This window comes from Antechinus flavipes, chromosome 2 (genome assembly GCF_016432865.1).
Source record: "Antechinus flavipes isolate AdamAnt ecotype Samford, QLD, Australia chromosome 2, AdamAnt_v2, whole genome shotgun sequence".
Taxonomy (NCBI): domain Eukaryota; kingdom Metazoa; phylum Chordata; class Mammalia; order Dasyuromorphia; family Dasyuridae; genus Antechinus; species Antechinus flavipes.
In genome coordinates this window covers 48,197,718-48,220,543 of record NC_067399.1, presented here as the reverse complement: position 1 = coordinate 48,220,543, position 22,826 = coordinate 48,197,718, and the positions used below count along the sequence as shown (strand labels likewise).

At 42.0% G+C, this 22,826-nt stretch overlaps 2 protein-coding genes across 4 annotated transcripts; one reads left to right on the top strand and one right to left on the bottom strand.

Annotated features, from left to right (window-relative positions):
* Positions 1 to 869: 869 nt before the first annotated feature.
* On the bottom strand, positions 870 to 17,294 carry COG8 (component of oligomeric golgi complex 8). Of its 3 annotated transcripts, XM_051974711.1 has the most exons (6): positions 16,894 to 17,294; positions 15,886 to 16,093; positions 14,067 to 14,891; positions 12,395 to 12,563; positions 11,528 to 11,704; positions 870 to 1,503 (listed from the first exon to the last, which is right to left on the bottom strand). In XM_051974711.1, exons 1-6 carry the CDS (start codon positions 17,262 to 17,264, stop codon positions 1,346 to 1,348), a joined length of 1,908 nt encoding a protein of 635 aa, XP_051830671.1. In that variant the 5' UTR covers positions 17,265 to 17,294; the 3' UTR covers positions 870 to 1,345. The 3 variants fall into 3 exon arrangements, with proteins under 3 accessions (XP_051830671.1, XP_051830670.1, XP_051830669.1); XM_051974709.1 differs by lacking the exon at positions 870 to 1,503 and having other exon boundaries at positions 11,042 to 11,704; positions 16,894 to 17,292; XM_051974710.1 differs by lacking the exons at positions 11,528 to 11,704; positions 12,395 to 12,563; positions 14,067 to 14,891; positions 15,886 to 16,093; positions 16,894 to 17,294 and adding an exon at positions 8,638 to 10,643.
* Positions 17,295 to 17,448: 154 nt separating this feature from the next.
* On the top strand, positions 17,449 to 22,657 carry NIP7 (nucleolar pre-rRNA processing protein NIP7). Its single transcript, XM_051974721.1, has 5 exons — positions 17,449 to 17,575; positions 18,403 to 18,489; positions 18,603 to 18,741; positions 21,401 to 21,541; positions 22,071 to 22,657. The coding sequence occupies exons 1-5, from the start codon at positions 17,520 to 17,522 to the stop codon at positions 22,188 to 22,190; spliced, it is 543 nt and encodes a 180-aa protein (XP_051830681.1). The 5' UTR covers positions 17,449 to 17,519; the 3' UTR covers positions 22,191 to 22,657.
* The last annotated feature ends 169 nt before the right edge of the window (positions 22,658 to 22,826 follow it).

Here is a 22,826-nt window from a genome sequence, read left to right as displayed (position 1 = left end):
AAACAAATAAATCAAAGATTTGTGACAGAAAGTGCCATCTGCATCCAGACAGTGAACTAAGGAGACTGAATGTGGATCAAAGCACAGTATTTTCATCTTTTTGTTGCTGTTTGCTTGGGCTTTGTTTCTCCCATTCTTGTAGTTTTTTCCCCTTTTGATCTGAATTTTTTTTGTGTAGCATGAAAGATATGGAAATTTTTTTTTATTCCCAAAGCATAGTATTTTCATCTTTTGTTTGTTTGTTTTTTTCCCTTTTGGTCTCATTTTTCTTGTACAACACGATAAACATGGAAATATATTTAGGAAGGTTGCACATATTTAACCTATATCAAATTGCCTGCTACCTTGGCCAGGGAGGAAAGTGAGGGAGAAAGGAAGAAAAATCTGAAACACAAAGTCTTTACATGTTTGGAAAAATAAAATATTGAGGGAAAAAAAGATCCTATGACCGAGAACAGACTGCCTAAAGGCGTTCTTGAAAGCTAAAAATGGTTATTTAGGCATTTATACTTGATCTTAGCCAAAAGGCCAAGAAGCGATCTTATTTAGGCATTTAAATCAGACTAAATGCAAAATATTCTATTGTTTACATTATGACTAGTTTTTGGTTTTACTTTTATAGGTCTAGTAAAAATCATGAAATAATGCCATTCATAGTGTATGTATGTATGTTTATGCTTCTTTCCAGAAGACTTTCAAGAAAAGTACTGTGTTAGGGGCAGCTAGTTGATGTAGTGGACAGAGCACCAACCCTGAAGTTAGGAGGACCTGAGTTCAAATCTGGCCTCAGACACTTAACACTTCCTAGCTGTGTGATCCTAGGCAAGTCACTTAACCCCAACTGCCTCAATAAACAACAAAAAAAAGTATTGTGTTATCCACTCAATAAGTTTATTTTTATTCTTATTTGGAATTATAATTTCGTGTTTGTGGAGCTCCTAGTGTCTAAAATCCCTTCCCAAAGGCTATGGGCAACATGTCCGTGTCTCAGTTTAGAGGGCTCATGCATTTATGTGACTTGTCCATGGTCAAGCAGCTGCTATATTCTCAAAGCCAAGATTCACATCCAGATTTTCCTAACCCAAGGGAAGCCTTTTATTCACTACATGTCGCCCTTTTTATTAGCTAAATCCAAGCAATAATTATTGCTTTTCAAAATGGAGGTCAAATATTTTGCCCATAGCACTAATTTCATTAGAAGTATTTCTTGAATCAGCACATAAATTACCAACCATTGTGATCAGCAGAACGTAGGCCACACACATGATGTACTTCAAACCCGGCTGGCCTAAAGGTATAGTTACTGGAAGATGCCTTTTCCGAATCTGCGATGGAGATAAGGACTTCAATCATTTACTTCCATCCACCGTACATTTGTAAAAGTCTTGCTGTCCATTTTGTCAATGAAGAGACAGCCTTGCAAGTGGTCCATCTCATGCTGTATAATCCGGGCAAGCCATCCGCTTGTCTGCCATACCACAGATTCTCCATTTTCATTCAACCCTGCAAAGAAATTCATCATACTGGTGAGAACACTAAGCAATGGGCAAGTCTCCATCTCTTCCCATACTCCCCCTTCTTCCTTTCTAATTAAGTTTCTTCCACATTCTCCTTGCTGACTAAATAAGTGGCATTTTAAAAAGAACAGCTTCCAGAAAAGGAAGTTCCATTCCCCCTACAGAAACTGCTGTAATTCTTCCTCTCACCAACACAGTTCCTATCTATAGTTGAGGTCTTGAACTCAAAATAGAGTTGGGAGATAGAAAAGCTACCTTTCTGTCTGCTGTTTCCCAAGTAGCTTCTCATTCCTTCTGTTCTTCCTCCTCCAGCCTATCGATGTCTACTTAGTTACCAAGAGCCAAACACTCTGAACTTGAGCCAGCTTAGAACCCTATAAATGCTACAAAATCCTAGAAAGAGATACTATTTTCCTCTACCTCCACCTTCTGACCCAATGAGACTGAGCAGTTTGTTCAATACAAGTCCACGATTTCATCCTATCCAATAACTTTTGTCTGTCCTCAGCTCAGAACCCGGGAAACAAATAAGGTCTGAAATAATGCACAAAAAATTTGGATTTCTTTTTGCATATGCAAGCTGTACCCCATTAATCCAAGAACACAAAGACTTTATTCAGAGTTGGGAAAGCAGCACATTCAAGTGCCATGTCATTAAGGGCAATACCCCTTGGTAGAGCCCTTGGTCTTTGGTGAGTGAGCACCCTTTATCTTTTTCCATGTCCTCCTCCTTTCTCTTCTCTATTTCCAGGGCCTTCATGATACATCTCCAGCATTCAAAGCAATGCCGTACCTGACCACAAGTATGTGATCAACCAAACTGGGGGTTTGTCACAGACACTTAGCCTTATCCCCAAACCACATGCTATAACCTTCCCCTTTTGAATTCATATAGCTCCCACAGCAGTTACATAGGGCCTTTGTGAAAATTCTGGTTTTACTCTCTGCCCCCCAGGTCACCTCTTGGCTTGGGCAAGAATATCACCAACCTCCTTTTAATTAAGCAGGAAGCATGAGTCACTCTAGTATTTAAGGCTTCTGAAGCATTGTACGTCATCCCATCTGACTTTCCCAGTACTACTTTCCCCATTTTGCAGATGAGGAAACTGAGGTAGATGTTAATCTGCCTAGTGTCATAGCTAGTAAACTTCTGAGACCTCATTTGAACTCAGGTGTTCCTGACTCCAAATCCAGTGCTCTGTCCTACCTCAGTCCTAGTTTAACACAGATAGTCTGTGATCTGGACAGCAGATGTCATTCTGTTATCACCTGCTCAAACTCATTCACCTTCAAAACCTCCCTATGACTGTTGAGAGCACCACCATGTTTCCAGTCTCCCAGGCTTTCACACGTAAGGCTCCTTCCTTTCATCATCCCATTTCCCCATATCTATTCAGCTGCCCAATCTTGCCAGTTCCACTCCCTCATCTCTTCACATCTGCCCCCTTTTCTTTACTAAAATAGTTACAGCAGCTGCCACAGCTACCCACACTACCCCCCACCCCTATATCAGGCCTCTCCTCTCGAGCCTCCTAACTGGTCTCTCCCCATGCCCTCCTTCCCAAAGATGCCAAAGTGATTTTCCTAAGGTACTAGATAGATCATGTTACTCCCCTTCCCTTTATATGCCAATGGCTTCTTTTTGACTAATATTATTTCATCTGCTTAATGGACCAGTGGACAGAGCAGTGGGCCTAAGGCCAGAAAAAATTTGAAACTAAATCTGGCCTCAGTCACTTTGTAACTATGTGACCTTAGGCAAGTCACTTATCTGCTTCAGTTTCGGTAAATAATTTAATAACTAGCATTTATATACCACTTTAAGGGTTGCAATGCATTGTAAGTAGATTATTTCATTTGATAAATATTAATGGAAATAATTGCTCTTACCACATGAAATGAAATGACACATGTAAAGCACTTACACAACTTTTAAGTGCTCTGCAAATTCTAGCCATTTGCTCTCTGATTTTTAAAAATTTCTCCTTGTTTGTTTTACATTAGTTCAGCAGCAGGACTGGGGCCCCACGCCCATGCTCTCCCCAGGACATGAGCTTCCTCTCCTATAGGGCTGGCTTCTTCACTGCCACTCCCGGTCCTAAGTAGCCCTCCAGAACTAAGCAGCTGTATCCAGGGGGCCAGGGCATGAACTTATAACTTCCTAGCTTCAAGTCACGACGATGCATATACAGAGTAGTGCACTATGCAATGAACAAATAAACAAATAGACACATCTTGAAGAAATGTGCTCAAATGATTTGAAGGGATACATGATCAAGAAAATCTAAAGGCTCCCTGATCTAAAAGTATTCAGGGGAGGCCCTGTGTCTACCTTTCCCTTCTGGGCAGCATCTAATGGGGGTGGTCCTTTCCCAACCCTTTCTCCACCAAAACGTACCAGTCCAGTTTAGAACCTTGTGGATCTCCTAAGTGGGAGTTTGCTAATCTGCTAAATTAATCCATCTAAAGAATTGAGTTTTTCATCACACCAATCAAACTACCAAAAAAAGTACTGTAATTAATTTGAAAAAAAAATTAATAAAAGTCATCTAGAAGACCAAATTTTCTTGACCTTTAATCAAGGGAATTAATGGGGGGCGGGGAGGGGTGGTGGTAAAGGGAAGAGCATCTAGGTAGCACAGTGGATAGAGTACCAGCCCTGAAGTTAGGAGAACCTGAATTCAAATTTGGTCTCAGACACTTAACACTTCCTAGCTATGTGATCCTGGGCTAGTCACTTCACCCTTAATGCCTTAGCAAAACAAACAAAAAAGTGAAGGGAGGTGGCCTAACCACAAGAGATCTCAAACTGTATTATAAAGTGGTCATCACTGCCTTCACAGAGTGAAACAATTTCCCAGCTTAAGATAGTTTGGAACTTCAGCAAAGGTCGGTCTCACTTGAATGACAAGGGAATACAACCCAACGCAGAATGTGTCTGGGCAAGCCAGCAGAAGGCTTGTAGCCACACACACACACACACACACACTCTCTCTCTCTCTAGCAAGCAGGACCCATTAGTCCTGGCTCAACAGGATAGTGACACAGCAGACCAGTAATGGAGCTTGCAGTCCCAGCCAAGAAAATAAACTGCCAGCCCAGGAAACCAGACAACAGTGGACTAGGCCGGGCCACCCCAGCATGATGAGCAAGTCATCAAATACAAGAGGATCCTGTGCTCAAAGCCAATGACTCTGTCCTTGGCCCCCAGCACAAAAAGCTTGGGACAGCATCCTCTATACCCCAGGAAAGAACCTCAACTTCAAAAGCCCCAATAAAGACCAAGAAACAAAAAAGAACCTTGACTATAGAAAGTGATGTCAGGAAGCTCAAAACATCAATTCAGACAAGGACAAAATACCTATATGCAAAACTTCAAAGGGGGATATGAATTGGTCTCAAGCCTAAAAAACCTTCTTTGAAGAGCTCAAAAAAAGCATTTTAAACTTCAAATAAGAGAGAAGAAGAATTGGGAAAAGAAATGAGAGCCATGCAAGAGAGCATCAATAGCTTGGAAATTTAAGGACAAAACGAATGAAGATAATTCCTTAAAAAATACAACTGGCCAAACAGGGGGAAAAAATCCACTGATTTACTTTAAAAGTAAAATCATAGCCAAATAGAAAAAGAGGTACAAAAGCTATCCGAAGAAAATCATACCTTAAAATTTGCAAATGGATAAAATGGAAACTAATGACTGACTCTATGATTCATCAGGAATCAGTCAAAGTCAAAAGAAAAATAGAAAAAATTAAAATATCTCATTGGAAAAACAACCCAGAAAAGAGACCAAGGAGATCTAGATTATTGGACTACTTGAAAGCCATAATCAAAACAGTTTGGTACTAATAAGAAGTTTAGATCAGTGGAAATGATTAGGTATACAATACCCAGTAGGAAAGGACCATAATACAGTATTTGATAAAAACAAAGATCTTAGCTTTTGAAAGAACTTCCTATTTGAGAAAAACTGCGGGGGAAATTGGAAAGCAAATTGGCAGAAACTAGGTACAGATTACCAAGGCAGAATCAAAATATAGGTGCATAACTTAGATATAAAGGGTAATATCATAACAAATCTGGGGAGCACTGAATAATTTGTCAGATCTATGAATAAGAGAAAAGTTTATAACCAAACAATAGAGAAGAGTACAAGATGTAAAAGGGATAATTTTAATTATATTAAAAACCAATGCAACCAATATTAAAAGGAAAGCAGAAAATTGGAACAAAAGCTTTATAGTAAATTTTTCTTATGTCTCAGTTCTCAAATAGAGAACTAAGTCAAATTTGTAAGATTGCAAGTCATAGAAAAAGATAAAGATTGTTAGTGAAGTTGTGAATTGATCCAATCATTCTGAAGAGCAATTTGGAACTATGCCCAAAGAGATATCAAACTTTGATCCAGCAGTCTTACTACTGAATCTGTATCCCAAAGAGATCATAAAAGAGGGAAAAGGAGCCACATGTGCAAAAATATTTCTAGCAGTTCTTTTTGTAGTGGCAAAGAACTTGGGGAATGGCTGAATAAATTATAATACATAAATGTAATGGAATATTATTGCTATATAAGAAATGATGAGTAAGCTGATTTCAGAAAGCCTTCAAAGACTTATATGAACTGATGCTGAGCAAAATGAGCAAAACCAGGAAAACAATGAACACAGTAACAAGTAACTTGGCTCTTTTCAATAATGAGGTAAATCAAAGCAATTCCAATAGACTTGTGATATAAAGGTCATCCACATCCAGAAAGAGAACTGAAAGTGGCTCAAAGTATAGTATTTTCACCTTTTTGTTTTTGTTTGCAAGGCTTTTTGCCTTTCTCTTTTTTTTCCTCCCTTTTTGTTGGAATCCTTACAAAGTGCCAATTTAGCATAGTACTTAGCAAATCCTATAGTTCATTAATGTATTTAAGTACTCATTGGAGTTCACACATTTGGGAAATTTCAGGGTTTAGTATAAGATATCTGAATTCACACTTCCCTTAATCCTTCCCTCAAAGGGGAGGAGTAAACTTTTGGGAGATGATATATAAGAAGCTGACTCAGTCAGGAGTCCAGCTGAAAAAGATTGAGAGGGGAGCTTTAAGTCAGTTCAGGAGAAGCCCTCTCTCGGAGGCGCAACCCCAACCGGATTCACTTCATCTCACACTACTGTGGTGGCTGGGCTCCTGCACTTCCCCCACTGAGACCAAGTTTTCTCCAGAAAACTAGCCGAGCCCCAAGTGAAGGAGACAAGAGATTCATTCCATCTCCCACCTTTGTGCTGGTTGGAGGCTGAAGAAAGCAGAGGCAGAAGTAAAGGACAAAGCTGCAAGAGCTCTTAGAACCAAGGAGAGAAAGGCCGGGCTATATTGGAGACAATAAAAGATCTGAACTTTTAGCTCCTGGATGCATTTGGATGATTATTACTTTTAACTGAAACTAAGGTTCCTCCAGGAAAACCTCCCCCAAGAAACCTGCTCCCAAAGAGAATCTTTATATTATTTTAAATAAGAGAAAAACACCATACTTTTGATCTGATTTTTCTTGTGCAGCATGAAGAATACAGAAATATGTTTAGAAGAATTGCAAATGTTTAACCTATATTAGATTTCTTGCTTTCTTGGAGAGGGAAGAGGGAGGGAAAGATGAAGAAAAATATGGAACACAAATTTTGAAAAGTTTTGAAAAGGTGAATGTTGAAAACTATCTTTGAATGTGTTTGGAAAAATAAAATAGTATTAAAAAAGAAAAAAAAACAACTCATTCCTCAACTAATAAACAGGAAGTTTTCAGATAAAGAAATTAAAGTTATCTATAGTCATAAAAAATGCTCTAAAACATTATTAGACAAATGCAACCTCACACCTATCAGAGTGACTAATATAACAACAACAAAAAAAGATAAGTATTGGAGTGGATATGGGAAAAATGGGACACTAATGCATTACACTTGGAGTTATTAACTGATGCAACCATTCTGGAGAGAAATATGGAACAATACTCAAAGGGCTATGAAATTGCAAATTTTTTGATTTAGAAATACTACTACTAGGTCTATATCCCAAAGAGATTTTATTTATTTATTTTTGCTGAGGCAACTGGGGTTAAGTGACTTTCCCAGTATCACACAGCTAGGAAGTGTTAAGTGTCTGAGACCAAATTTGAACTCAGGTCCTCCTGACTTCAGGGTTGTGGTGCTCCATCCACTTCACCACCTAGCTGCCCCAATCTCAAAAAGATTTTAAAAAGGAAAAGGACCTATATATGAACAAAAACATTTATAGCAGCTTTTTTTGTGATGGCAAAGAATCAGAAATTGAGGGGATGCCATGCAAATATTAAGGTAAGCCTCTAAGTCAACCAAAGCAGCCTCCTTAACCCTCAATATAGCATTCTTTCTCTAAGCTTAGGGCTTCGAGGAGGCTGTCTGCCAAATCAAGCAGGAGAGCCTCTCCTCCCCCGCCTTCCATTACACTACTTTGTACAGACATTTGTATCAAATTACTGACACACGTCTATGTTGCTTCTCCACTTAGGATGAGACAAGTGAAACTAACTAACTTTGTATCTCTGGTCCAGGGCCAGGCAAAGAGTCAGCTGAGAAGTCAAGTGGAATCTTGCTTTACTGTCCACCACCGACCTCCTTGGGGGTTTCTACACCTGAGGGCCTCCGCTGGTTGTCCTCCCTGTTCTCCCTCCTCATCTTTACCCCCTGGCTACCTTTTGCACGAAGTCCTCCCCAGTAGCCCTTAATCTTTGTGCCTTCCCGCCCAACCTATGCCCAAGTCGTCCTTCTGCGTCTCATCTCCTCTTTCCTTTTCACCTTTCTTTGTATCCTCGGCACCCTGCCCCAGCAGGTGCTTCTCCGAACGTCTCTGCGTCCTCAGGATCCTGCACTGAGTAAGTGCTCCCTGCACGCTCTTCTCCCTCCTCTTATCCTCAGCGCCCAACACTGAATAGGCACTTCCTGGATGCCCCTCTCCCTTCTCTAGCCCCTATTAGGTACTTTCTGGACGTCTTTCTCCCTCAGCATCCTGCACTGAGTAGGCGCTCGCTGGAAGCCTCTCTCCCTCCTCTGTACACTTCCCCTCCACTTCCTCCACGCCCCCCGCACTCCCGCCCTGGGCCCGCACCTTCGATCTGCACCGCCTGGCAGCGCGGCACGCACGCCACGAAGCCCGCCACGCTGAGGCAGCCCTCGGGAAAGGAGACGAGGCGGGAGTCGAGCACGCGCACTTGCGGGTTGACGAACACGCGCAGAGGACTGGTGGCCATGCGGCGGGCCTGGCGCACGGCCGGGGGATAGCTGAGGAGCAGGCTCTCGGGGAACTCGAGGGCGAGCACCTGCAGCGGCACCCCGAGCTGCGGCGCGCTTAGCCCCACGGCGCCCCGCGCGCGCATCACACGCACCAGGCGCGCAATCAGCGCCTGCGCCTCGGGCCCCGCCAGCTGCGCCGGATCCACGGGCGCCGCCACTGCCCGCAGCGCCGGCTCGCCCACCTGGCACACGTGTTTATACGGGGGCTCCGGCGGCCGCAGCAGCCAGCGCCGCACTGCGCGGGTCCACGGGCGGCGAAGCACGGGGCCTTCGAGGGGAGGCGCGGCACCGCCGCAGCCCAGCGCCAGGTTTAGCAGCTTCTCCCACGGGCGCCCCATGGCCATGAGAACTTAGACCGGCCGGGCGCGCCGCTTCCGCTTCCGCCGCCGAGGACCCTGGGAAGTGTAGTTCTCTCCCCTTTCCGAGCTTCTTGACTGGGAACACTTGAGTGCTGAGGGCTGGGCGGAGACCTTGGAGGTCTAACCTTCCCTAGGGTTCTTAAACCTGGCATCGGTGCACATGTGCTCTATTTTTCAGCTGGTTATTATCAACATTTTCCTTTAAGTTACAAATTCTCCCCTCTCCGGCTCCCCGACCCTTTGGAAAGGATAGCAACATGCTATCGATTATATACATGGAGTCACGAAAAACATCTTTCCACATTAGCCGTTACCTCTCCCACCGCCCAAAAAAAGCAAGAAAAAAAGTAAAAAGGTTCGCTTCAATCTGCATCCCTTCTCTGGAGGTGTGGCTCGTTGTCTCAGGCCGCTCTGCATCAGGTCACAGACCTTCCACATGTTCCTCAAAGCATCCTCCTCCATTTCTCAGAGGACAATGGTAATTCAGTCTAACACAACTTGTTTAGCCATTCCCCGATGCAAGGACATCTCTTCAATTTCCAACTCTGCTCTCACAAGAGCTATGTTTTGGATGTTTAGGTCCCCTCCCTTATTCTTTGAGCTCTATGGGATACAGAGCTACCGCTGGTTTTGGAGGTATGGCAGTTGGACAGGCTGTTTGGTTATGATCCACAGTCCCCAGTAGTTCTTGTTCTTGCTCAGTTGTGTCTGACACTTTATGACTCTCTTTCTTTGGGCTTTTCTTGGCAAAGAAACCGGAATGGTTTGTCTTTTACTTCATTGGCTCACTTAACAGATAAGGAAATGAGGGAAACAAGTTAAGTTTGTGATCCTTGTCCAGGGTCACAAGCTACAAAGTTATCTGAAGCCAGATTTTGAACTGGGTCCGGTCTTCTTGATGGAAGACCCAATACTCTATCCATAGATAGAGTTTTTCCATTTCCTCTAGCATGTCATTTTCCTTTTCAATCATATTACCTGATAATCTAATAAGTGTGAGATGGTACCTCATAGTTTTGTTTCTCTTAATTATTAATGATTTGGAGCATTTTTTCATGACTACATTGATAGCTTTGTTTCTTTGCCAGAAAACTACCTGTTCACATCTTTTTAATTATTTACAATTAAGGAACGGCTTTTTTTTTTTTTTTAAATCAACTTGGCTCAGTTTGAGAAATGAGCCCTTTAATAGAGAAATTTACTATTAAATGTTTTCCCAGTTTTCTACTTTCCCTTCTGATTTTGGCCACATTAGTTGTGCGTTCCTGTTTTTTTAAAAATATTTTAATAACTACATTTACAATTGGTTTCTTTTCTGGTCCTTCCCCTCCCCCCCAGCCCTGAGGCAATCAGGGTTTAGTGACTTGCTCAGGTTCACTCAGCCAGGAAGTGTTAAGTGTCTGAGGCCAGATTTGAACTCTGGTACTCAGGTTCTCCTGACTTCAGGGCTGGTGCTCTATCCACTACACCAACTAGCTGCCCTCTCTCCCCATGTATCTTTTTTTATACACTTAAAACTGCCCAAAAAAGCCAGAATACATAAAGAAAAGATTTATAATCCATGATCTACCTATCCTTTTCCTTTTACAAGCTTACTCACCTAAGATGAAAGAATAGCTAGGATCTTAGAGGACAGAACTTAGAGGGAAGAAGGCCCAAATCAGAATCCTGCCGCAGACATTAAGTAGCGGAAGTGACCCTGGCTAAGTCAGGAACCATTCATCCAGTGGGGAAAGTAACACTACCTATCTCACAGTACTATTGTGAAGAGCAGATGCTGTTTAAAACACTGCAAACCTTTAAGCACCACAGTGATGTTTAGGAGTAGCAGCAGCAAAGAATATATTGAATAAGTCAGTCTTCATGACTAAAATATTTATTATTTTATCTTTATACACCATCCAATTCATTTCCACACCTAAAGAGTTACTCCATGACTTCCTTTCAGTACAGGTGTACTCCTTTATCACCTTCTCAGAGACTGTCTCAGAAAAAAACAGTACAGGCCTCCAAGAGATCAATTCAACCATAAGAAGTCATTGTGGTCAGGGCACAGCATGTAACATAATCCCTGCATGTAATATATAGGCCCACCCAGACTCTGGGTAAAAACATGCAAGTTGTAGTACAGGATCAAAGTTCAGATTGTACCCGGTTTTTCAGATGTGTATCCAATCAAAAAATTATTGACTTCAACAGGCGTGAAACTATGCAGATGTTTTAGGAGTAGCCATTAACTACCCTTTCACTAAGTCTCAATCAAGGGAGAGTCAGATGGCAAAGAGTCATCCAAGGTACTTTTTTCTTCTGTTTTCTCTAGGGAAACTTCAGGAGCAGATGCTAGATTAGGTTCCTGTTCAGTAAGTTCTAGAGCTGGAGCTATGATCTCTTGTTCCAGTCCTTTCTCATCCAGTAGGAAAACTGCCTCTTTCTTTGGCAATATAAAAGCCAAGGACTCCTGAATGACTTGAATGTTGACATGTCCAAGGTTTCCAAACTTTGAGAGCTGAGTGGGTGGAACACCTGGTTCAAAAGATAAGGGAGGTGGGAAAGTTGAGGGGGGTGGGGGGAAGGGGCAGAAGAGAAGAGAGAAAAGAGGCAAATTACTCAGAGCAAAACAAAGAATGTTTGCCTGCAGAAAAGCAGCAAGATGCGTGGTTAACATCTTTAGAGACAATGCAGCCCATGACTCCCTGGATGACTTCTCTGTCTTAAAAGCGTTTGGACACTGGCAATTCTCCATGGTTTGTCTCCTTCTCTTCCCAGTGCAGGTTCCTTCTCAGGATCTCCAGAAGTAAGAACCTTTATCAGCCATGCTCTCATCACAACCACCTCCTCCTGACCCCCATTCCACCATTGTTTCTTTATGAAAATGTAAGTTCCTTGAGAACAGGAACTGTCTACCTTCTTGTTTGTATGTAATCCCAGCACAATACCTAGCATGTGGTAAAAACTTAATAAATGCTCCTTAACTCTGTCTATATGGTCACATAACAAAAAGCATCCTTGGCAATAAGAATTCAGGAATAACCACTGGCTTACAAATGATGGACATCTCTGGCAGAGCTGGTTCAGTCATCCAGTTTTATTAAATCCAGCAATCTGGTAAATTGCTACAGCCAATAAGCATCCCCATGGAATAATTGAAGTGAACTTATTCTTCCAGTAAGAACACATGTCATGTGGTGAAAAATATTGATTTCAATCACTTACCCAAAATCTGTGCTATCTGGGCTGGTGGAAAGAGGACCTGGAGACAACGATTTAGGTAAGGGACCAAGTCTTCCAGGAAAACAGTACAGAACTGGACAAAGAGTTCTTGTTCCCGGCTACTGAAGGCTGCCTCCTCTGCCCGATGAAAGGCCAATATTATTTTTGTTACCTAAAAAAAAAAAAATACACAAAAAACACAAAGCTATCTTTAGTTATATAACATGAAAAACATTCTCCAAGTACTACCAATTCCCAAGTTGCCATGCTATGTACAACACAATAAACAAGCTTTGAGAAAGGAAAGTACCATAAGAACCTGATGCACTGTATCTAATATTCATTTCCCAAATCACCAAGCTCCTCAAGCCACCACCTCTTCTACAGCTATGTCTGCTTGTTGATTTGCTGGTGTAGCTCTCAGCAACATAATATTAAATGCCAAGGAAATAAATACCAATGCAACAGGTATGCAGACAATATGACAAATGATTCATTTGCAATATGAGAATAAGACCAAACTACAATGGACCCAAAAGGAAGCAAACAATAAAACATGTTTCCTACTGAGTTTTGCTCCCTGAGACATGAGCAAATTTCTAAAACTGAAGAAAGAAGAGAGAGAGAGAGACAGCAAGATATCCCATCTCCCTCCCATCACTACTGACTCCAGGGGCTAAACCTATGTCGTTTCCCCTTAGCTAAAATAGATACCAGCCAACCCCTAAGTCTAATTCATACAGTGAACTAGCCATAATTCACTACCCTAGGTTTGGCTGTAGTCTCTGAAATCATTAGTCACACTTTGAGAACAAAGGGGAAAAACTGAAACAAAAGGGTAAGAAAAATAAAGCGTACAGCCCTATGAGAGTATATATAAAAAAGAAAAGAGTGCAAGTAAACAATATAACAATAAAATTAGTATTCAATCAGGAGTCAGTATGAAAGTTCAGAAACCTCCTCCAGTCCGTAAGTCTGGACAGTAGCCAGAGATTCTCAACTAAGATCTTGCATATGACTATTTTATAGTCATACGTATAAATACAAAAAGACTGGAAAAAGGGAAATATTAAAAGGGGAAGGAGGGAGAGACTTGCTAAACATTCCAATTCATCTCTAAAAAAATTCCATCAAGGAATATTATTGTTCTGTAAGGAATGACCAGCAGGATGAATACAGAGAGGACTGGCGAGACTTACATGAACTGATGCTAAGTGAAATGAGCAGAACCAGGAGATCATTATATACCTCAACAACGATACTGTTTGAGGATGTATTATGATGGAAGTGGATCTCTTCGATAAAGAGAGCTTTAATTGATCAAAGATGGACAGAAGCAGCTATACCCAAAGAAAGAACACTGGGAAATGAATACAAACTGCTTGCATTTTTGTTTTTCTTCCCGGGTTATTTATACCTTCTGAATTCAATTCTTCCTGTGCAACAAGAGAACTGTTCGGTTCTGCACACATATATTGTATCTAGGATATACTGTAACCTATTCAATATGTAAAGGACTGCTTGCCATCTAGGGGAGGGGGTGGAGGGAGGGGAAAAATCGGAAGAGAAGTGAATGCAAGGGATAATGCTGTAAAAAATTACCCTGGCATGGGTTCCATCAATAAAAAGTTATTAAAAAAAAAAAATTCCATCGAGATTCTTGGTATTTCCCCACCTTGCCAAGGGCATCCTCTAAAGAAGCAGTCACATCCTGAGCCAGAGCCACAGGACAACAGAGACGCAAATCATTGAATGCAACCAGAATGTTGTTGAGGAAACAAGCAAGGGGTGGAAAGTCCAGCAGTCCCATGGGGGGTTGCAAGGTTCCAGGCTGAGTCACAGGGACAGCAGCAGGAATTGTACTCCGCAGCACAGCGGGAGCAGAAATCAGAGTATAGGAATTCATTTCATCCTGAAACTTCTCCACAGCTTCTTGAACTGCTTTCTTGAAAGTACTCAAAGCAACCTGCTGGAATACAGGGGCAAGCTGGCCCCGAAAATCAGCCCCTACTCGGCTGAAGGAGAGCCCAAAGTACATGCACTGGCCAAGCAGAGAGTCCAAGCGGCTACCGCCTCCACGCTGAAGGTCACTTTCCAACACCTGTAGGAACTGTGAGACCTTCTGCAACACCCAGCCATGGAAGATGGCACTCTCGTTCACCGAGGGCTCACCAGCAGCTGGTGGCAGCAATGGATCCTCATCAGAGAATATGGCACGGTACTGTGTTATGATATCAAAAAGGTGGACACGACATGCCTCAATGGTCTTAGTGATATGAAAATAAGGATCTTCACTGGGAATGGAGGTCAGGATGGAACGCAGCCATGCATCTCGAGCCTGTAAGAACTTAATTCGCAACTCAGCCTCTGTGAAAATGTCCATTCGGCGAAGATAGCCTATAACTCGGAGACAAGCAGGCAGCTGGATGTTGGTTCGAAGTTGTTGGATCAACTGGCTGAGCATCAATTGCATTGATTGACGAACCTCATTAACAATGCCCTGCAAATTTTAGCAGAAGTGGTGAGTAGAATAAGAGTTTGGTTTTTTGTTTTTGTTTTTTAAAAAGACTGGACACTAGTGATTTCATTGGTATGGTATTCTTTTTTTTAGCAATGAAGACTGGGACCTACTCTGCAAATTTTAACTTTAGTGGGTGGCCTAGGGACAATGGGATGGTAAATAGGGGTCACACAGTCAGGATATGCCAAAGGTATAGCCTGAATCCAGGTCTTTTTGACTCAAATGCTGGCTCTCTATTATTCCACACTGTCCCTCACATTAAAAGCATGATCATACCAAAAAAGGGAGGATAACTTGTTTTCTAACCCATTTTATCAAACTTCTTTACCTGACATTCAAAGGTCTCTACAACCTGGCACCATAAACTCTTCATTCTGGCCAAATCAGAAAATGCTTTGCTGACTAAATACACATGGTATATTCATGTCCCTGAGCCTTGAGTCAAGTGGCTTTCTATGCCTGGAATGCAAAATGCCTGCTGACCACTAATCTGTATTATTTTCTATGTTTTAAAACTCAAGTTCAATGCTGCTTTCTTCAAGAAGCCTTCTGAGGCTAATTGCAGACTAATTCTTCTCCCTCAGACATGACAAGGCCCCTTGTTTCACAATTCCCTAATGATGTATCTTATAATACTGTCTATTAAGAGTTCCTTAATGGTGTGTTATCTAAGCATCTGGAAAGAAAGGCTTGTATCTTAACTGAATTTTGTATCTGCCTTTGTATCAGTTTGTTGATTGATTCCTATGCTTCATGGAATCATGAAGCTAAATTTTCTGAATAACTATTCTGTAGATTACCAGCAGTGTCAACTTTCAATTTATGCTCCAGATTATTTCCCACAATAATAGTTAATAAAGTAAACATACTAAAGGATTTCCATTACATGTTTCTGTGCACGTCTAGGTAGCACAGAAAGAACATCAGAAACCTGAGTCTCAATCTGGCAAATATAAGACAACAGGGGTGATACCTGGATAACAGGGATGGTAGAATATTTTCTTTCCAATCTGCGTACATAGGCTGCAAGTTCAAGAGCCTCTTCATAGTAGCTATTTCGCACACAAGTGTCCATTAACTGAGGGATCTCCAAGATTTCCAAGATCTCTGTGTGTCGGTTCAGAGTCAGAGTATTCATATGCCGGTTAGAACCGATCTCTTCTGCATCTTTCACAAAGTTCCTATTGCAAATCAAGAGATAAATACATGAGTCCTAAGCTTCAGTTGATTAATCAAGTGGATTCCCAATTACTCAAGTTCAGGGATTTTCTCCTCACATCCAACAGAAGTGCTGCACAGTAGAAAAAGACCTGCCTGTTAGAAGCAGAATCCTGGGATTCAAATGCCAACTAAAATACTTACTGGACAGATCACTACTTCTATATTTTTTTAATCTGTAAAACAGAGTTAACTATCCTTGCACAATCTCACAGACTTACTGTTGGGACAAAGCCTACTTTTATGATCTTCATCAGGATTTTGGCCTAAGTCAAAGCCTCTTTAACTGGCTTTTGACCCCATATATGGATTGCTTAACTTTAAGTGGGCTCACAAAACTATTATGTATTATTAGTAAATGTTTGACTTGCAAATCTGGTTTATATGCCAATATAGCAGGGGTCACAAAAAATTTCTTGGACAAAAAAGGATCACGTGGGAAAACTTTAAGAAGGCCCGTTTTAAGTCTGCAATAAACAATTCATTTCGCTGCTCAAAATCTGCAGGAAACAAAGCACAAAGCCCTGCTGCACACAGTAAACGCCAGATGAAGGCTTCATGCGCTCCATTTTTTCCTACAAACTGAACAAGGTGGCCCCACCTTTTACAGACGGAATCAAGCTCAGAACTAACTGTTTAGGTACTTGTCCGCTGCGTCCCAAGGAGCACCGGCATTTATTATTTTTACTTTCTTTGAAACCAACACATGACAGACGCTCCCAACCCCCTTTTCTACCGCTGAAGCCCCGAGGCAGGCCCGCACCGGCAGCTCTGCTGGAAGCTGGGCAGGCGGCCCAGCAGGCGGCCCAGGGCGTCCTCCACGTCCCCGAAGAGACGGTGAATGCGCTCGGTGCACTCGGCGCCGCGGATGAACGTCTTATAGTTAGCGAAGGCCAAGTCCCGCGTCTGCTGGAGCAGCTGCGCCCGCTCCTCCGCCAGCCGCTCGGGTTCCCGCCGCAGCCGCTCCAGCCCCGAGCCGCTCAGCTCGCGCAGGTAGCGTCCCACGTCGGGCCGCTCGCGCCACTGACCCTCCGGGAACCGGTCCCGAAACAGCGAGGCCAGCAGCCCCTCATCCTCCACCTCGCCTAGCGCCGCGGCCGCTGCTGCAGCCCCGCCAGCCACCGCGGCGGCCATGTCAGCACTTCCGGGTTTTCGATCCGCTCCCGGCGGAAGCACTGAACTGTCACCTAGGAAAGAACGTTCCTTCCTGGAGGCCCGTCTAGGGAAGTCCTCCCAGCCTCTATGGTACATGAGGGAAGTCGGCCTGTCACTCTTGGAAAAGGAGGGAGGAGCTAAGTGAGAGGCGAATGAAAATGTGGGCGGGCAGAGAGGTTTTTTCCGTTTCCGGTGGATTGGAGTGAGCGGTCCCGCGTTTGCTTTTACAACAAGATGCGACCCCTGACTGAGGAGGAGACCAGCACCTTGTTCCAGAAGCTCTCGAAATAGTGAGACCCTGGGGAATAAGGGGGTGCCGAGTAGGGCCTTGGGGGGAGGGGGGCTGGGAGGGCGGAGCGGGGCGGTGCTCGGGCCAAAGATTGGGGAGCGGACACGTGGGCTCGGGGCCTGCATCAGCCCCACCTTTCAAGTCTCCTTGACAACTCCCCACCTCACCCCCCGCAAGCTCTGGGCCTCAGGTTCCGCATCTGTCAGATGGACTGAAAGCCCTTTGAGGCCAGGGGCTGTCATTTGTCTATTTAGTGCTTACACAGCGTTTGGCACACAGTGAGCGCTGAATAACTATAGGTTGTATCCCCGGTGCTTGGCACACTGCCTGGCAACCTACAGGCCCTTAATGACTGGGAATTGATTGCTTTTGTATCCCCAGCGCTTAGTACAGTACTTAGCACATAGTAGGCACTTAATGAATGTTGATTGATTAAATTGACTGTAAAATGAATTCAAGTTCAACTATTAAGAGACTCAAGATGCTTCTTGATCGATGTTGTGCTACAAATCAGGAAGACCTAGTTTCTTTTTTTTTTTTTTAAATAACTTTATTGACAGAACCCATGCCAGGGTAATTTTTTACAGCATTATCCCTTGCATTCCCTTCTGTTCCGATTTTTCCCCTCCCCCTCTTCACCCCCTCCCCCAGATGGCAAGCAGTCCTTTACATGTCAAATATGGAAGACCTAGTTTGGAATCCCAACTCAACCACGAGCTGTTGGAATGTTTGTAAGGTTATAGGCCTTAATTTCCCATCTGTAAAATAAGGGGAGTTTGACTCCTAAGTCTGTGGCCAGGTGAATGGAGGTTCCCTTTGTATTTACAGTATTGGAGAAAATATTCAGTTGCTTGTGGACCGACCTGATGGCACCTACTGTTTCCGTCTCCATAAAGACAGAGTCTACTATGTAAGGTCGGTGTTTCTGGGAGAAGAACTGGGCTGCAGCCGGTGGGTGGGTGTTGGGGATCTGACAGAGCCTGGGAGTATTGAGTGGGCTACCTCTGTTTGCCTCTGTTGCTCATCAGTGAGAAGATTCTTAAACTGGCAGTAAATATCTCAAGGGAGAACCTGGTGTCTCTGGGGACCTGCTTTGGGAAATTCACTAAGACCCAGAAGTTCAGATTGCACATCACCGCTCTCGATTACCTGGCACCTTATGCAAAGGTAGGCACCTGTTTCGGTCTTGAGGAGGTTGTCTCTGGGATGGACCCACATTTGTGGCCCTGACCATCCCAGTATTCCAGGAAATGCTTTGGCAAATCTGGATGTGAATCTCAGCTTTTCTTGAGCTATAAAACAAGGGACATGGAGTACATGAGCTCTGATGTATTCTCAAAATTTAAATTTTGTAGTAGGAGGAAGAAAGATAGCTTTTGTGTGAAGTTGGTTGATTACTACTTGATGAAATGTTAAAAAGTTTTAGTTAATCACTGAAATTAATACCTATAAATCATATTTGAATTAAATACTATAGATCTTAAGCAGTAGAGTTAGTAAGAACTTATGCACCCCAAATTTAAGGCAGTAAGTTGGTCTTATCTTTTGAGGAAGATAAAGGAAGTTGAATGATTTGGATTCAGATTAGTCAGGAGATGCTTTTCTTAATTCTGGGTCTCTCTGCTGTGGTGGGACAATATCTGTCATGAGACTCGTGTGTTTTCCCTCTTGCACAAATGCAGAGACCCGTCTTGCCAATCAGGGGATTCAATAGCCCACTCTGCCTTTGTTATAGACAATTCACAGTCTTAATTTAGTTTGCAGCACTGAACCTTATGCTACCACCAAACTTTATAAAAGCTGCTCTGATTATAAAATGTGTTTTTGGTCACTGAGGGCCACTGACCTGGTTTTACTAGCCTTGCTAGTAAATAGATTATGTGCAGACCTTTGTGCCTCACAGTCTCTTCATCAAAGATTTTTGGTACTTCCTGCCATTGTCTTACTGAGCTTAGAAGGAGAGTTTGATTCCTTGAAGATTCAAATGGAGTTTAGTGCCCAGCATCTTAAACTGTGGTTCTTGACCCGATTGGATGGAGGGGGGAGGGGGGTGTCACAAAGTTATTATTTATTATCAGTAAATGTTTGATTTTTATGCCTATTTTACATACATATATACCAGAGTCAGATGAAAAGGGATTATGAGTAGAAAAAGTTTAAGAAGTGTAATTTAGTGGACAAATTTTTTTAAAGGCTTTTTAGAATTTCTGTCACCTTTTGATTTAACAAAGAAAGTATTTTCTTTTTACTAATCCCTTTATGAAACAAAAGGAAATTAACAATTTGTAGGGACTTTCACTTCCTTCTTCATTGTACTCAGTACCCCTTGTCATTTTTTAAATTCCATTAAGAGACATTAATCTAGACCTACATCTCAAACCCCATACCAAAATAAGGTCAAAATGGCTATATGATTTGGGCATAAAGGATGACACCATAAACAAATTAGGAGAACAAGAGATAATTTACCTATCACATCTTTGGAGAAGAGAGGAATTTATGACCAAAGAAGAAGTTGAGAACATTACTAAAAGGCAAAATTGACTACTTTGATTACATTAAATTTAAAAGTTTTTGCACAAACAAAACCAACAGAAGATTAAAAGAGTGACACAAAGCTGGGGAAAAAAATCTTTACAGTCAGTGTTTCTGATAAAGGCCTCATTTCTAAAATAATAGAGAATTGATTCAAATTTATAAGAATGTAAGTCATTCCCCAATTGATAAATGGTCAAAGGATATGAACAGACAATTTTCAGATGATGAAATTCAAGCCATCTATAGTCATATGAGAAAATGCTCTAAATCATTATTGATTGATTAGAGAAATGCAAACTAAAACAACTCTGAGGTACCACCTCACACCTCTCAGATTTGCTGAAATGACAGGAAAAGATGATGAATGTTGGAGGGGATGTGAGTAAACTGGAAACATTGTTGATGAAGTTGTGAAATGATTCAACCATTCTGGAGAGCAATATGGAACTATGCCCAAAGGGCTATCAAACTACATACTCTTTGACCTAGCAGTGTCATTACTGGGTCTTTATCCCAAGGAAACAAATCATAAAGGAGAGAAAAGGACTCACATGTACAAAATGTTTGTAGCAACTCTTTTTATGGTAACAAAAAATTGGAAAAGGGAGTACATGCCCCTTGCCATCTGGGGGAAGGGGTGGAGGGAGGGAGGGGAAAAATCGGAACAGAAGTGAGTGCAAGGGATAATGATGTAAAAAATTACCCTGGCATGGGTTCTGTCAATAAAAAGTTATTTAAAAAAAAAAAAAGGAGTACATGCCCATCAGTTGGGGAATAGCTGAACAAGTTGTGGTACATGAAGATAATGGAATATTATTGTTCTATAATATTCAAGCTGATTTTAGAAAGGCCTGTAAAGATTTATATGAAGTGCTGCAGAGTAAAACAAGCAGAACCAGGAATACATTGTACATAATACCATCAAGAATGTGCAGTGATCAACTATGAAAGACTTTGATCTTCTTAGTGGTTGTGTGATCCAAAGCAATCCCAATAAACTTTGGACAGAAAATGCCATCAGCATCCAGAAAAAGAACTATGGAGATTGAAAATCAACCCATGTTATGTTCACTTCTTTTTTCTGGTGGTTTTTTTTCCTCCTCCCGTGATTTTTCTCTTTTCTGATTTCTCTCCCAACATGATTCATAAAACAATGTGTGTTGAAAATAAAATTTTTTTTAAAAAGAGAGAAATATAACTTAACAAGTAGCAAGTGATTCAGCTATTGGAATGTAAACATAAATAATGATTTTTATATCTCATTTAAATGAACATTTTTTTCTTGTAGCATAAAGTATGGGTGAAACCTGGAGCAGAGCAGTCATTCTTGTATGGGAACCATGTGTTAAAGTCTGGCTTAGGCCGAATCACAGAAAATACTAATCAGTATCAGGGACTGGTGGTGTACTCCATGGCAGATGTCCCTTTGGTGAGTAGAAGTAGTAGATTCATTAGTTCTTTTTCAAGAAAAATAACTACACCCTAAGTTGCAATCAAAAAGAATTTAGGGGTTTTGTCTTATAATACTGGCTAAGTTTTCATGTAAGACAAAGGCAGTGCCAACATTTGGGAATTAACTTTCACCCAAGTACTACAATAACATGGAGGTGACCCTGGATCTCAAAAGACCAGGCCGTAGAAACATGAATTTCTAGTTGGTTTTGCCCTGCTTAGAAAGGCTTTCAGATATGGCCCCCCAGCCAACAGTCTGAGGACTAGCCTTGTTAAAATTTAGAAAGCTCATTAACAACAGTTACTAGTTGTGGGGCAGGAGGGAAAAGAAGAGGAATCTTGGCCAGAGCAGTTCATAAAACCACTAAGTGTGGAGGGTTGTGTTTGGCAGTATACCTTTTAGAAGATGTTCCCTAATGAATAAAATCACTAATAGATAAAATGTGGGAGATGAATAGTTATGATCAGTATCTTGTGAATCATTGTCCTTTCTGTTGAATCTCCAGGGTTTTGGTGTGGCAGCCAAGTCCACCCAGGACTGCAGGAAGGTGGATCCCATGGCGATTGTTGTGTTTCACCAAGGTGACATTGGGGAATATGTGCGCCATGAAGACACGCTGATATAATTAATTCATCTTATGGACTTGTGGCCTTGTGAGAGCTGCTGAACTACAGATTCACCCTTTACTGACTTAATACACTGTGGCCTGTGGATACCCTGTTGGTTGTTCTTCCCACTGCAGAGGCTCTGGGGCAGAGTGCAAGAAACACTGCACTTGGAAGTTGGAACCTGGGGTTTGGATCCAGCCCTTAGGATAGTTCCTGACACATAGTAGGTGCTTGAAGATTCATCTCATCTCTCAAGACACTTAGTAGCTGGATGATCCTGTGCAGATTGCTTCCCTGGATTCACCTGCCTCACAGGCTTGTTGGGATCAAATTAGAGATAAAGTACTTAAAGCAAAAGTGGGATAGAAATAATGAACTATCATTGTAACTCTGCAGGGTGAGCGCTTGTTTAGCAAGAAAGTAAGACATTCTGAACCTTTTTTGTTTGATACTGATTAAATTGAATACCATGTTTTATATGAAATGAAGTCCATTCTTGCTCCTTGATACAGATCCTGATAATATTTAGAACTGAGGACAAATTATAACTGTTTCTTGTAGCCATTCTTTAAATGGGTGATGATGGAACACTTAACTGTCTATTATGTGAATTCAGTGGCATAAGATAGAACAGGTATTTTGTGTTTCTCTAA

What these genes read in the sequence shown, in the direction of transcription:
- COG8 (XM_051974711.1), bottom strand. Translation starts at nt 17,264, where the DNA reads ATGGCCGCCGCGGTGGCTGGCGGGGCTGCAGCAGCGGCCGCGGCGCTA. An exon ending in CTACCATCCCTGTTATCCAG is followed by an intron (nt 14,892 to 15,885) that starts GTATCACCCCTG and finishes TAAAATTTGCAG; the next exon opens with GGCATTGTTAATGAGGTTCG. An exon ending in CCAGATAGCACAGATTTTGG is followed by an intron (nt 11,705 to 12,394) that starts GTAAGTGATTGA and finishes CTTTTGAACCAG; the next exon opens with GTGTTCCACCCACTCAGCTC.
- NIP7 (XM_051974721.1), top strand. Translation starts at nt 17,520, where the DNA reads ATGCGACCCCTGACTGAGGAGGAGACCAGCACCTTGTTCCAGAAGCTC. An exon ending in TTCCAGAAGCTCTCGAAATA is followed by an intron (nt 17,576 to 18,402) that starts GTGAGACCCTGG and finishes TTGTATTTACAG; the next exon opens with TATTGGAGAAAATATTCAGT. An exon ending in GACAGAGTCTACTATGTAAG is followed by an intron (nt 18,490 to 18,602) that starts GTCGGTGTTTCT and finishes GTTGCTCATCAG; the next exon opens with TGAGAAGATTCTTAAACTGG.